The 13,193-nt window shown below is 42.0% G+C and overlaps 3 protein-coding genes across 4 annotated transcripts in view; 1 reads left to right on the top strand and 2 right to left on the bottom strand.

The window, feature by feature from the left end:
• LOC116400801 (uncharacterized) overlaps positions 1-10,071 on the bottom strand; it is a 15,342-nt gene extending 5,271 nt beyond the window's left edge. Inside the window, exons 1-4 of one of the 2 annotated variants that reach the window (XM_031878865.1) lie at positions 5,343-10,071; positions 4,391-4,561; positions 2,230-2,592; positions 62-172 (exon numbers count right to left, since the gene is read on the bottom strand). In XM_031878865.1, coding sequence (XP_031734725.1) covers positions 62-172; positions 2,230-2,592; positions 4,391-4,427 — 511 coding nt within the window. In that variant the 5' untranslated portion in view covers positions 4,428-4,561; positions 5,343-10,071. Of the gene's footprint in view, positions 1-61; positions 173-2,229; positions 2,805-4,390; positions 4,562-5,342 lie in introns of those variants that run through there. The other variant, XM_031878864.1, reaches the window with a different exon arrangement.
• Positions 5,375-11,041, top strand: LOC116400800 (uncharacterized). The gene is made up of 8 exons (XM_031878862.1): positions 5,375-5,481; positions 6,385-6,428; positions 7,375-7,731; positions 8,215-8,305; positions 8,899-9,077; positions 9,713-9,766; positions 9,909-10,034; positions 10,163-11,041. Exons 1-7 carry the CDS (start codon positions 5,456-5,458, stop codon positions 9,986-9,988), a joined length of 831 nt encoding a protein of 276 aa, XP_031734722.1. The 5' UTR covers positions 5,375-5,455; the 3' UTR covers positions 9,989-10,034; positions 10,163-11,041.
• Positions 11,042-11,878: 837 nt separating this feature from the next.
• The window catches only part of vps52 (VPS52 subunit of GARP complex), a 10,361-nt gene continuing 9,046 nt past the window's right edge, over positions 11,879-13,193 (bottom strand). The window contains exons 19-20 of the mRNA XM_031878857.1: positions 13,023-13,141; positions 11,879-12,390 (exon numbers count right to left, since the gene is read on the bottom strand). Coding sequence (XP_031734717.1) covers positions 12,244-12,390; positions 13,023-13,141 — 266 coding nt within the window. The 3' untranslated portion in view covers positions 11,879-12,243. The remainder of the gene's footprint in view (positions 12,391-13,022; positions 13,142-13,193) is intronic.

Genomic DNA, 13,193 nt, shown 5'->3' on the forward strand with positions numbered 1-13,193 from the left:
GTAATCCACACACACACACACACACACACACACACACACACACACACACACACACACACACCTGAGCGCAGGCAGAGTCCAACAATGAAGACGAGGCAGAGGACGAGCAGAGCAGGAAGAACACAGATCCCCAGACTCCAACATGGCTGCCTGGACGGCTCCCCGTCGACTCCTGGAAACAACAACAAACCACCGGAGCAGATAAAAGAGAATCGATGGAGTTCTATTGATCGGCTCCGTTAGAACTCCCATGATTAATATCTCTGAACTGTTTGTGTCGACTACGGTTTGGTAGAAGAGCTCCAGTTTGAAAAAAACAAAAACAGAGCTTCTTACATGATCTCAGTACTGTGCTCATTTTGAGTGCTTGAGTGCTTGAGTGAGTGAGTGTGCACCTCTGTGTCTGTCCACGGCTAATCTCTCGTTCTGCTGCAGCAGATATTTTTGTTACGTCTGCACGCTCAAGGACGTCTCAAGGTAGCGGTGTTTTATACCGTCATTGACTGCCTGCTGACTCCTCACTCACTACTCTTATCCGGCCCCTGGCCGATAGCGGCCACGAGTGATAACACAGCTGAGTGCCTCTCTGACCCCAATCTGCTTCTCTGCTGCCAGAGACTCAGTCGAGGGGTAAACAGTTTGCTTACTTGTTGTGTGTTTGGACGGTGTGTTTGGCAAACAGCTAACAGAACTCAGCACCTGCTCCACGGGCAGACAGCTTGGTGAGTTTAGTTGTGTTTTCGACAAGAAATGTAAGATTGCCTGCATGCATCGCTGCTGAAGTGTGTTTTACAACACCTCACAGCCCGATGGTTTCCAGAGGTTGTATCCATTCAGTCACACAATACAGCCGTGGTTGTTGCCGACACACCTCGCGGAGATCTGCACACTTTTCTAGTCATTTGCATGTGAACCACAGAGAAACACCAAACGAACCATTTTGCATGAAGCTAAAGGCTGTTTTCATGCAGCTGAAACCTTCCACACTTTGTGTGAAACATGTCGAAATACAAAAGCAGAGTGAAAGTCACGGCTGGCGTGCCCAAACTGAACATGAAACTCACAACCAGCAGGATCTCGCTTCATATTTTGTAAATATAATTGGGGGATGTGACTCTTTTTTGGTTATTAACGTGATCAATAAAAACTATTCTAGACACCCAGTGAAGGCAGGATGAGAGTGCTGCCCCCTTATCAGGCAACGTCAACACCAAGCTAACCACTGCTGACTAAACAAAAAACATGTTTCCTGCAAACCCAAAACCACCGGTCATGGTTGCCATCAGAATAGAAGAAACGTCTGCTTTCCACGGAAATGTGCTCATAACTTTCAATTCAGCTGAGAGCCACAGCCGCCTTTCATCAGTCTTCAACTTGTTACTTTTTCAAGTCTATCATCAGTTTTTCTGTGAATTAATGAGTTGAAGAGTTTCTTTGTGATTTTTGAAGTTAACACAAAAGGGATGATTTTGTCATAATGGTTCACTTTAACTGCGTCCATCTTTACAAATGTTGTTGAAGTATTTCAGATTATAGTGGAGGTTCTTCCAAAGATACCAACTAGGTTCTGGGGAAATGTCTAGAAGGACGAACCAGACATCTGGAAAATTTCCCTGTTTAATTTCATTTTCAATTCTCGATGTTTTGGTGCAGAAACATGATTCATTAGTTCCAGTGAAGAGTTGACTGCAGCTGCTACACAATATATTCAATCTATCACATAAACAATGGAGACCTTTTAACATTTAAAAGGGAAATTTAGGAGGAAAATCATTCAATAAGTTCAAGACCTTGTTCCCTGTTTTTTCAGAGCAGGTATGTTTGATTCGAACTGATATCATAACTATGGCTTTATTTAAAGGGTCAGTGCCCTAAAACCTTTTATTTGACAGCGAGCTGAGACGTCATGTCCGACCCGTTTAGAGTTTAGAGTTTATGTTCCCCCGCGACAGTTGAATCTTGAATATACAAAGTAAAATATCAGCTCTTGAAAGGTATCCAAGGATCTTTCCTGCTCCCATTAATCCTGAATAATCTGTATTTGACTTAAAAATACATTTGTTATACTCAAAGAATACAACTTTAAAGACTCTTTCTACTGTTTTCAAGCACAATGTTTTATCTGGAATGAACCTTGTGAAGTATTTGTTCTACTATTTTCACCTCAGTCTGAATACGCCCGACAATTAGAACACACATAAACAGTATTTAAATAAAACTCCTTCTTACCATCAACAGCCAGATGAATTCCTCTGTTAACACACACAGCTCCTTCACAGCGGCCGGTGCAGAAGTACAGCCCGGCGTCCTTCTCCTCCACCTGCTGGATCTCCAGGCGAACCGGGCCTCCCTCCGGGTCGCCCCTGTTGTTGAAGCGGCGGTCGTCCGCCGTGTGAAAGTTGATCGTAACATCTTTCAGCTTAGTCGGTGCAACTGTCAGCAGGGGCAGCAGCTGATCCGAGCGCAGAAGGTACCAGGTGATCTCCGAGCTGGACGTCAGGTTGCAGGCGAGCGAGACGTTCCCCCCCGCCGGGACCACCAGGGCCGAGCGGAGGACGGGCGAGGCTGAGGACAGGTGATATCCTGCAACACCTGAGGAGGCCGGACAGGTGAGGGGAGACGTCAGACATTTATATTTACAGTGAACAATATATACAATATTTAAGATGGGGTCCATGTACAAAGTGTCCTGTTGGTCTGGTTTGTGCCTCTTAGTTTCAATGAAGGGAGATCTCAATGCAACAACATTACGATGGAGACGCACGATGAAGACACACGATGGTTTAACCACACACTGTTTATAAGAAGTGGACGTAGTCATGGTGACGTCACTCATTGGTTTGTGGTCTGATGTTTTGAAACCTCGAGTTCGGTGATTTCGCCGTCGCCATCTTGGTTTACGGCCGCCACCATGTTGTTGTTTATTTTTTCTTTAAAGTGACAGTAAGGAACTGTTAACGGTTCCTGAATAAGTCCCCGTTTAGTCCTGATCCTCTATCAGACCTCCATCAGTAAAGAGACCATAAGAGAGAAGATGGTATATTTCTATAGAGCAGTGGCGGGCCCTGCATTTTATACCTAGGCCTTCACTGTTGTCCTGCAGCTGAAATACCACCTTATAACCACATGATGGCGCCACAGTTATTATCAGTTTCTAAGGCTGTAACTATGTACGTATTAAATGTACGCAACGTTCGGTACGAGACTTGCAATACGTTTGAATAGTACTAGAGCATCTGGAAAATGCAGAAGCTTACATTCAGGAGAATATAATGTTTTCTGCGCTCATGGAGGACAGTGGTTCTCAGCTGGTCTGGCTGTGGGACCCACCATCACTCCTTAATGACAAGTTGCGGCCCAAAGAGATCATCTTATGATTTTACTTTCACAACTTGAACATTGTACGTACTGCTCTGCAGTGTCTTTCCTCGTCTCAGTCCCCTGTGTCATGGTGTGTGGTACATCTCACTCAGTCAGAATGCCCATATTTGATTGGCTGAGCTGCATCACGTGATGTGATTCACTACCCGACTAAGCCTCTGCTGTTAAGTTTCGTTTCACGATAGTCACGTGCTCGCCCACTGACCAATCACAGCACACTCTGCACCTCGCAGCAGAGCTGCACATGGACACTGAGCTGCATGTAATGCTGATGTCATTATTGGCCGGCTCACAGGTGCTGACACGTCAAAGAATACGCCCAACATGTCAAACTAAAGATCTGATTGCTTGAACACTATGACAATCAACAATATCGTCCCCATTCACTTAAACTGCACATGGATTCACTTGTGAGTCTGCAGGCCTCTGCATCTGTTCTTACCTAGAGACACAGAGGTGAGATCTGATTGGATAAAAGCTCTACTTAAAACAAGCTGCACTGGAAGCAGAGCAACTGAGGAAGACAGGAGCTGTGCAATGAGAAAATAAGATAATGGGGAAAATATTTTTATAAATTATAATACATGTAGTGTATTTAAGAAAAATTATTAAATTATAAAATAGATATAACTTTGTGATTCTGTTTAGGCCAGCAGAGAAGGCCTTGCAGGCCCTGACGGCCCACCACTGGTATAGTTATTCTTAATGCTCGAGACCATCTGACCCTAAAACACCAGTCTGCATGAACCCCAGAGGTCATGCTCGGACCTGCACAGCTCTTTCAGTTTAGTTTTGAGTTTCATGTTGAGAAGGTATGACTTCACCACAACCACCTGATTTATCAGCTGAGTATCATGAGCGTGCACAAAATAAACAACCCAGAAATAATATGAAACAACAACAACAAAAACAACAACAACAACAACAACAACAACAACAACTTCCAAATGAATCCTCCTCTCATCTCAAACGTACCTCAGCCATTAAACATAAACAATCAATAACTTACAAATGAAAGTGAGGATCCGTGTGACACCGGCCATCATTCAGTGATTTAAGATCCTCAGGTTTGGTGCAGGACTGATGGGTTCATGAGAGAGACACCAGTGAGTTCAGTGGGAGGAAGTGAGCGGGGACTTTATTGAGCAGCAGGACTGTAGACAGTTGAGACCACCAACATCTGAATGTGTGCAGAAAAAGGAAGGATGAAGATTTTCCACTCAACAAACACTTCTCACTCAGTCAGTGAATAATCTGCAGCCGCTACGTTTCGTTTCTGCAGAAATCCGTCAATTAGTATCTGTTTACGTTATATGACCGGGAAGAGCTACAAAATAAAAGCACAACCGCTCCTCGTTCTCATTTAATCTCGTGACAACAAATATTCAGTTGGTTTAGCAATCACAGTATAGTGAACAAGTTAAATATCCATCTTCATTTATGATTGTCCTCAACCCCTGAATTCATATTAACGTAGAATAACGATTTTCTTCAACAAAAAAAAATCACAAATAGATTTTTCTATCAAGGGATGTTCGAGAAGAGAATAATTATTAAAATATTTTGATTCTGTCATAAAACAACATACATGTACTTTCCACACAGAAACATTTCAAATAACATATAAAACTGCTGATCTAATTAATTAGCCGGCCTGTTAAAGCGTTATGTATCTTTGACTGAACTAATGAGAAGTTAGTATTTCATTTTTTTATAGCTTATAGGCTAATTGAGATAAAATCATATTATGTACTTTAAAAGAAAAAGAGGTTACACAAATATTTAAAACTAACACAAATAAAAAAACATTTCAAAAACACTTGATGAAAACATTAACTGAACCAAAACATAAAAGAAATAAAGGCCTTGTGATTATTATTATTATATATTGTTTATATCAGTATCACTCATAGATTCTAACTGAGCAAAAAAAAAAAAAAAAGGTGCTTTTATTTTCTTACCGGAAGTGTCGTTCAGCTGATAGAGAGTAACCTCAGCGCTGCATATCAACAGACTTCAGACAACGTGGAGGAGAGAGAAGAGGACTGAGCTAAGTTTCCAAACAGCAGTCATCATGAAGACCGTCACAAAGCGACACTGGTGAGAAACACGACACTTTATTTTGAAAACTAAAAGCTTCCTTTATAGGGATTTTCAGTATCTGATGATTTTATGTTTATGAATTATTGCTCATATGTTCACGAAGAACAAGCTGTTGTTTCATTAAATATGAATATGAACAAAGTGACAGGCTGCAGGATGGAGAACGTGTGCAGAATAAAAACATTTGCGGTTTATTGAGCGTTATTTTAAATCAGATTCTCTTCAGCAGGTCAGCGCGCGCTGCAGAGAAGAGCGCGAGGCGCGTTGCGTTTGGAAGAAAACGAAACTTAGTGAGAAGTGAAACTGACTCTTAAGTTTCATTACAGAATAATAACAACAAAGCACAACAACTAAACTAGCAATGTACATATCAATGTAAAGTATAAAATAAATAAATTAAATAAATAGAATAAGGATTTATCAATCTTCACTGGTTCCTTCATGGTTTCAAATAACAACAGAATAATAGGAACAAATAACAATAAATAAACTAAATACTTTCTTTCGTTCGACTATATGAATATAAATGATACATTTAAATAGATATATGAAGAATAAGCATCTCAATGCTCCCTGTCTCATGGCTTCATATTTTTATATTGTATCCTGTTTTTAACAAACATATTCAGTCCTATCCAAACTTATGTAAACAGGTTTCTATATTGAAAACATATTTAATAGTTACGAAAGATCTGAGTGACTCCGCCCACACTGAATAAAGATTCACATTTCAATAATGTCCGTTTGTTTTTCTGAATCATTCAGATGGAATTCTGAATGTTTTCTTATTGTTTTTTATATAATAAAACTCTTGTGATGAGAACGTGGTTGATTTGATCTTCTGTCTGTTTCCTTAAACAACATGTTCACTTGTTCCGTTTGTGTGATCTTGTTTTTCAGGGTTCTCATATCTCTACACTGTTTTCTGGTTGGCAGTTTAGTTGGTGAGTATCATTCTGTGATGAACACATGAATCACAGCGTCTCTCAAACCCGACGTTTAAGAGATTTAATTATAGTTCTGTGTCCTCAGAAGATGAACCGTTGTTTAGTCTCAACACAGCTGCTGAGTTCTCACTCCAACATCTTTCAATCAAAGCCACAAGTAACAAGAACAATCGTACCATGTCATGCATACAGCAGTGGACTGTTGATGTTTCATATCATCCACTCAAACATTCTCTAATGACGTCTGATACTATTGCACGCTTTATTGTGACGCACCGTTTCTGATTCATTTTTAACTGATATTAAAAGATCGACTGTAAAAGATAAATCACATTTTTGTAAATGATCCGGCCGCTGAACTTCAGGTCCGTTCAGACCGCCGCGACGGGTCACCGGATGAATGTGTGTGTGTGTGTGTGTGTGTGTGTGGGGTGATTAATGGGGGAGAGGAAAGAAAAGAATAGTTGACATTTAGGACCTTAAATATTAATCTGAGATGGGAATGTCTCTCTGGTGGAAGCACTGCACGAGGTCAGCGTCACAGTATGAAGGACTTGGATATCAGCATGTTTTATTAGATCTGAATGTTTAATTCTTCGGGAAATGTTTACTCTGTAAAGTCACATTCTGTAACTAAGAGCACAAACTTTTCGAAATATTTATATCCGTCCCACTCCGATAACTGATAACGTACTAAACTTAAGTCAGAACTCACGTTACGCATGTTAAAGCTACTAAACTACGTAACAAACGTACTTATTTGAACCCAAACTACAAGCTTCCCTAAACCTGACCAAGCACTTTTGTTGCTTTAAGTGAACCAAGTTTTTTCCTGTGAAAACAGAAGTTTATTTTGAAATATCCGACGCCAGGACTCTGAACAAGCTGCCGTGTTTGACGAGTTGTGGTTGAGAAGGTGTTTCCTCCGTCTCTCCTCCTCCAGATTCCTCTTCCTCGTCCTCCCGCTTGCTCTCCGTCACCTCCAAGGTGGGGAACCGGGCGGTCCTTCCCTGCAGCTGGAAGCAGCGCCTCCAGTTGACCCCGTCGGCCTGCCACGTCCAGTGGGCGACGCCGGCCGACACCGTGTTCGAGATGAACGGGAACGACAAGTGGGAGGCGGAGGAGTTCGAGGGCCGGGTGGAGGTTCCCGAGGAGAAGCTGGGGTCCGGGAACTGTTCTCTGATCATCAATGACGTCCAGATCGGAGACTCGGGGAGATACGAGAGCTTCATGGTGGTGGACGGGATGATGGCCATGAAGACCAAGGTCTTCATCCAGGGCGTCAAGCTGTCCGTGTTCGGTCAGTGTCTCCAACTCTGTTTGATTTATTTCTATCCTTCTCTTAGTTTATATTCTATTGTTCTCTCAGGTTTCCTTTTCCTCTTATTCTTTGGTTTCATCATCTGAATTATTCTCTTTTTCTTCTCATGTCGTTAATCCTCATAATTTATTCTTTCTTCTCTCGTGTTTCCATCGACTCTACTTCTGTTTCTATCTCATCTCTTCATCTCATGTAACTCTATAATAAACCCTAATCATGCATTTCATAATAACCTCATTGTTTTGTATACTGTTGTGTGAATTAAGAACTTTGATGCAAAATAATTTTCTGAGATATTTTGGTTAATATTTGCTTGTTTTTATCAATTTAGACGACGTGACTGAGAATCGTGATTTGTACGATTCTACTGACAGACGATAAATAATCATATTAAATTATCGTTCAGCTTTACTTTAACAAATCTGACGTCTGTGATCTTTTGGTTTTATTTTTCCCTCTCAGACCACAAATCCTTCCAGTCTCGAGGTCCAGGTGAGGACTTAGTCCTGGAGCTCTACACCCGTCACTCTATGAGAGTCGTCTTCCAGGACAGGTGAGCCGAACCTTCAATCACGAATACTCTCTTCTATTTTGTCCTCATCTCTTCTCTCCTCCTCCTCTTCTCTTCTTTTCACGTCTCGTCTCTTCTCGTCCTCTCTTTTCGTCTCGTCCGCCCTCAAGTCGCCCATTCTGATTGTTCTTTTCCCCCTATAAAAACAACTTCTACGAAATGACTGTTTGCATCAAACCGACACCGTTACAGGTTGCTGGTGAAGTTATGAGTCACCCGATGAAGTCTGCCTTCAAAACAGAAGAAATGCTAAATAGAGGCCGGATAATGTGGGTTCTGGAAAAAGTTGAAATGATGTCGGAGAACTTTCCAAAGATCTCATCTTGTAATTGAACTGCCGATGTTTACGCCATGTGAGCTCGTCGTGGACCGTTTAGTTTAGTTCATGTCTGACGTCATATTAAAACGCTCGTATTTACACATTTACACATCGAACTGCTTGTTTCAGAGAACACAGAAAGCTGCATGAGTCCGGCTTATGATGCTCTGGTCCCTTCTGTTGACTGTATAAACCTTTCAGCAGGATTAGATGAAACGTCATGTTGGTCAAACAGTTTCTGACCTTCGCTCCACAGGAACAGCTCGGAGTGGTCGGTCCTGTGGAAGAGGGAGGACGAAGACAGCGAGCGTCTGCAGAGGCATTCGGTCAACGAGCAGCTGAGGATGAGGAAGCTGAAGAGCTCGGACGAAGGAATCTACAAAGTCCTGGACGAGCGCGGCCTCGCCGTCAGCACCGTGCAGCTCTCGGTGGAAGGTGAGGGCTCCATCCTCTCTGTTGTACGTCTGTGTGCAGTGATGATCTTTGGCTGTTCAGGGATTGTTGGTCCAGAGCTTTCAAAGTGTTCTCTCGCTGCTCAACATGGAGGCATCTGTACGTTAAACCTGAACATGGGGAGGACAAATCTGGTGGTTTAAAGTCCACCGAGGAAACGGATTTAAAACACAGACTTAGTTGTGTTAGGTTCCTCTTCTCCTTCATGTTTGGCCTTGTTAACTTTAAATAGAGACGGATCTTTTCCCGTCAGATGATGTCAGACTGATACCTGAGCCTCATCTGCTCTCTGCTGTTTTGCCAAACGTGAACTCCTTCCTGTCTTTGCAGAGCCTGTGCTCCCTCCATTCCACTCCACCTGTCCTGCACCCCCCCCCCCATTTTTCCCATGTGCCCACGTTTAAGATGATAGTAATCTTCGTTCCCTGGCGGGACGTTGACAGACTAACAGAGAGCAGAGGGGTTAGGGACAGGCCTGTTCTCTGAAGTTGAACATTTGACCTTTGGGTCCAACCCTGGTTGACAGTTTAAGAGTATTTTTTTGCATATAATCTTCCCTCAAGCCAGTTTAATTATTGAATTATACCAACTGACGTTAACTGTTCCCTGTTTCACAGAAAACTCCACAGCTCTCAAACGCCACCAGCTTCTGGAGAAACAAGCGCTGACAGGTGAGAGAAAACACCGTTTCATATTCTGGCACAGGAACCGGACCCGACGATGGTTCACGTGAAAATAAAAGTGTTTTTAAAGAGAAATACAGATAAACTTGACCTGGAGTAACCCTCCTGTCTCCACCCTCATGTCTTCCAGATGACGCTGTCAGAAGCAGCTGTTCAGCTCTTCTCTTCTCTGTTCTCGTCACGAGTTTCCAAATTATTCATCTCCTCTGATTACAATCCTCTCTGCAAATGAAACACACACACACACACACACACAGTATGTGTGTGTGTGTGTGTACACACACACATACTGTGTGTGTGTGTGTTTATATACATATAAACACACACACACACAGTATGTGTGTGTGTGTGTGTATATATACATATAAACACACACACACACAGTATGTGTGTGTGTGTGTGTATATACATATAAACACACACACACACAGTATGTGTGTGTGTGTGTGTATACATATAAACAGCTACCGACACAGTAGAGCCAGCAGATGATAACTGTTCCATCAGACTGTGGTGTTTCTGAACGTTAGAGGTGTTTCTGATGAGTCAGGTGTTTGTCTTTGAGTCGACTGTAAGTTAAGAGAGAGTGACGGAGTGTCTGAAATGTGATTTAAGTGAAGAAAAGTTTTGTTTGTTTGTTTTTTTTAAACACTCCGACGTCGACAAAGATAAAATGAACTGATCTCAAAATAATTTGTTTTAAAAGAAAAATTCTACATTTTTGGAAATCTTATTTAGTTATTTGAGAGTTAGATGACATCACTCACATACCCGTCTGTTAAATATGAAGCTAGAGTCACGATGTGGTTAGCCTAGCTTAGCACAAAGACTGGAATCGGAGGGAAACAGCTAGCCTGGCTTTATGTGAAGTTCAGAAACGCACCAACCGGCTCCTCCAACGCTCACTAAATACATCCTCTATCCAATCTGTCCAGATCAAGTTCATACACGTGTACAAACACAACACTCTTTAATGGAGTGATGTGTGAGGGACGGTCTCATGAACTCATGATGAAGAACTCAGAATGAAGGACTGAAGGTTTTCAAGTGTTAACTTCTCAAATTAGAGAAATCAGTTAAAAATGTGAACGACATCGTGCTCGATGAATCTGAGACTGGAAAAAATATATCCTTATATACGTGTGTGCGTATGTATACGCACACACCTATGCAAACATACACACACACACACGTATGTATTTATATGTGTCTCCTATGAGGATGTAATTAATGTTCTGCGTTAGAAGCTGGTTGGTTTGTAGAGATCAAAGCTGACCTCACGTCTACACAGATCAACTCACACTTAATGTTCTTCATGTTCTACTATCAGAGTGGTGTTTCTGCATATTTTAACCAACCAGGTTCATTTACAGTCTTCTTGACAACAGTTTCGGGTCAAAAGTAATATAAAGTAACCGTTCTGTGATTGTTATTCATCCTTTTTGATGTTAATTGTTGCGATGCGACTGTAATTATTTAAAAATAATGATATAATATGTTTCTGTGTTTCAACTCGCACTACAATCTAATAAATAAATGAGAATACAAGAAGCAAACACAATCGTGTCCTGTTTGCATCTCTTCATTGTTAAACAGATGTCTCACACTGATCCACACACACACAAAACACTGAACGCTGCACCGACGGATCAACACAACGACTTCCAAGATTCACTCGCTCTGTGCTTCAAATACTCCAGAGCACCAAACGTGGATTCATCCGCCGATGAAAATAGTCCCCAAACAAATGCACAACTTCCTCCCGTTTGATAAAAACCTACAGTAAACATGAAACTATAAACCTGTTCATAGTCAGAAGTGAGAGACGGACTCACATGTTGCTGCTTTTCTTTAAGACACGAGGAACCCATCAGAACATCAGCAGCTTCGTCCTTCAGTCTCACAGAACTACGTTGTTTTTGTTTCAAGTAGAAATGTCTGCGAGAGCTTCTCACTAGTGCAGCATTATGAATGTTACAAAGCAAATCTTATCAGCGTATGATTTATTAATGCAGATTAAATAAAAACAAACACGTCTGTTCAACTGTTTCATGATGAAAGTCCACGTTTCTCTGTTCAGTGTTTCAGTGTTTTGATTTGTTTTAAAAGTCACAATCCTGAAGATCTGAATCATTATTTATGGTCGGCTCATTAATCTTGAATAGTACTTTTCACGGTTGGTGGCGGGGTCCGCCACGCCTGAGCCGCTTAAAAACACACCAGGACTGAAATCTTCAGGATCAGAACTTCAAATCGAACTCTGATTATCTGATTACTAGTTGTTGTGTTTTCTACAGAGCAGCAGTAGCTGCATCATCATCACAGTTATCTTCTGTTATCTCACATGTTCAGACATAAAGTGAAATAAAACACAAACATTCAGTGACTTTGTTAACTGGACTATGATACGACTTAATGACTGTACAGGTACTGGAGGGCCTCCAGGTGTCGTCCCCCCCCCCCCATTAGAAGTTGGGTTTGTGCTTCTTCACCTCCACCATGAGGTGGTGCAGGTTGATGAGCTCCGAGCGGACGGCCAGGCTGCGGAACGTGGGCTGGTTGAGGATCTTGTGGAAGCCGTGGTAGTACTGGATCAGCTGGGTCAGGGCGCCCTGCAGCACAGGCAGGAAGTTATTGCACCGCTCGCTTCCTCTCACACACTAATATGAATATGTAACTAATAAGAGTGTGATACCCGGACTTTACCAATTCAAACCAATAGTCTAAGTAATTAGGGGATTTATTTCTTAATTAAACCTTTACTAGTTTCAGGTTCTGAAATGTGAGGATTGATGTCGTTTGTTGGACTGAATTATGAAGAAATCACATTTAGAAGGTGCAAAGGTTCTGGATAGACCCTCCAGAGAAGGTTCTGGGTGGAACCATTACACCATAGAAAGTTTCTCTGTAGAACCTTCCATAGGGGGTTCTGGGTGGAACCTTTGGAATATAAAAGGATTCTCGGTAGAACCCCCTCGTGGATTCTTAGAAGGTGTAAAGTTTCTGGAATGAATCTCTCTAACCTTTACCCAAAGAGGGTTCTCCTCTGAGAACAAGCCAAAGGACCCTTCATGGTTCTGGTTCGCGCCTTTATTTCTGAGAATATATTTAATGTTTGGTAGTTAAATCTAAAACGACGCATCACATCTTTTAGTTCCGTGTTTCGGACGTGAAGTCTGAAAATATCTTCTCGATAAATATATCTTCTCAACAAAAGCAGCAGCTGTTGTTGTCGTCGTCTCACCTGGATGATGCTGGTCCCGTTTTTGAAGTTGGTGAAGGACCTCATGACGTCCTGACTCATCGACTCCACCGACTGTTTCCACGTGCTGGAAAACCCCCGAACCAGCTGAGTGATACGAGCTGCAACACACACACACACACACACACACACACACACACACACACACACACA

Source organism: Anarrhichthys ocellatus, unplaced genomic scaffold (assembly GCF_004355925.1).
Source record: "Anarrhichthys ocellatus isolate YVR2014 unplaced genomic scaffold, GSC_Weel_1.0 scaffold207, whole genome shotgun sequence".
Taxonomy (NCBI): Eukaryota; Metazoa; Chordata; class Actinopteri; order Perciformes; family Anarhichadidae; genus Anarrhichthys; species Anarrhichthys ocellatus.

Excerpts from the sequence above, each read along its gene's own strand:
- LOC116400800 (XM_031878862.1), top strand. The coding sequence starts at position 5,456 with ATGAAGACCGTCACAAAGCGACACTG. Across the intron at positions 8,306-8,898 it reads AGAGTCGTCTTCCAGGACAG|GAACAGCTCGGAGTGGTCGG; the intron begins GTGAGCCGAACC and ends TTCGCTCCACAG. Across the intron at positions 9,767-9,908 it reads GGAGAAACAAGCGCTGACAG|ATGACGCTGTCAGAAGCAGC; the intron begins GTGAGAGAAAAC and ends CATGTCTTCCAG.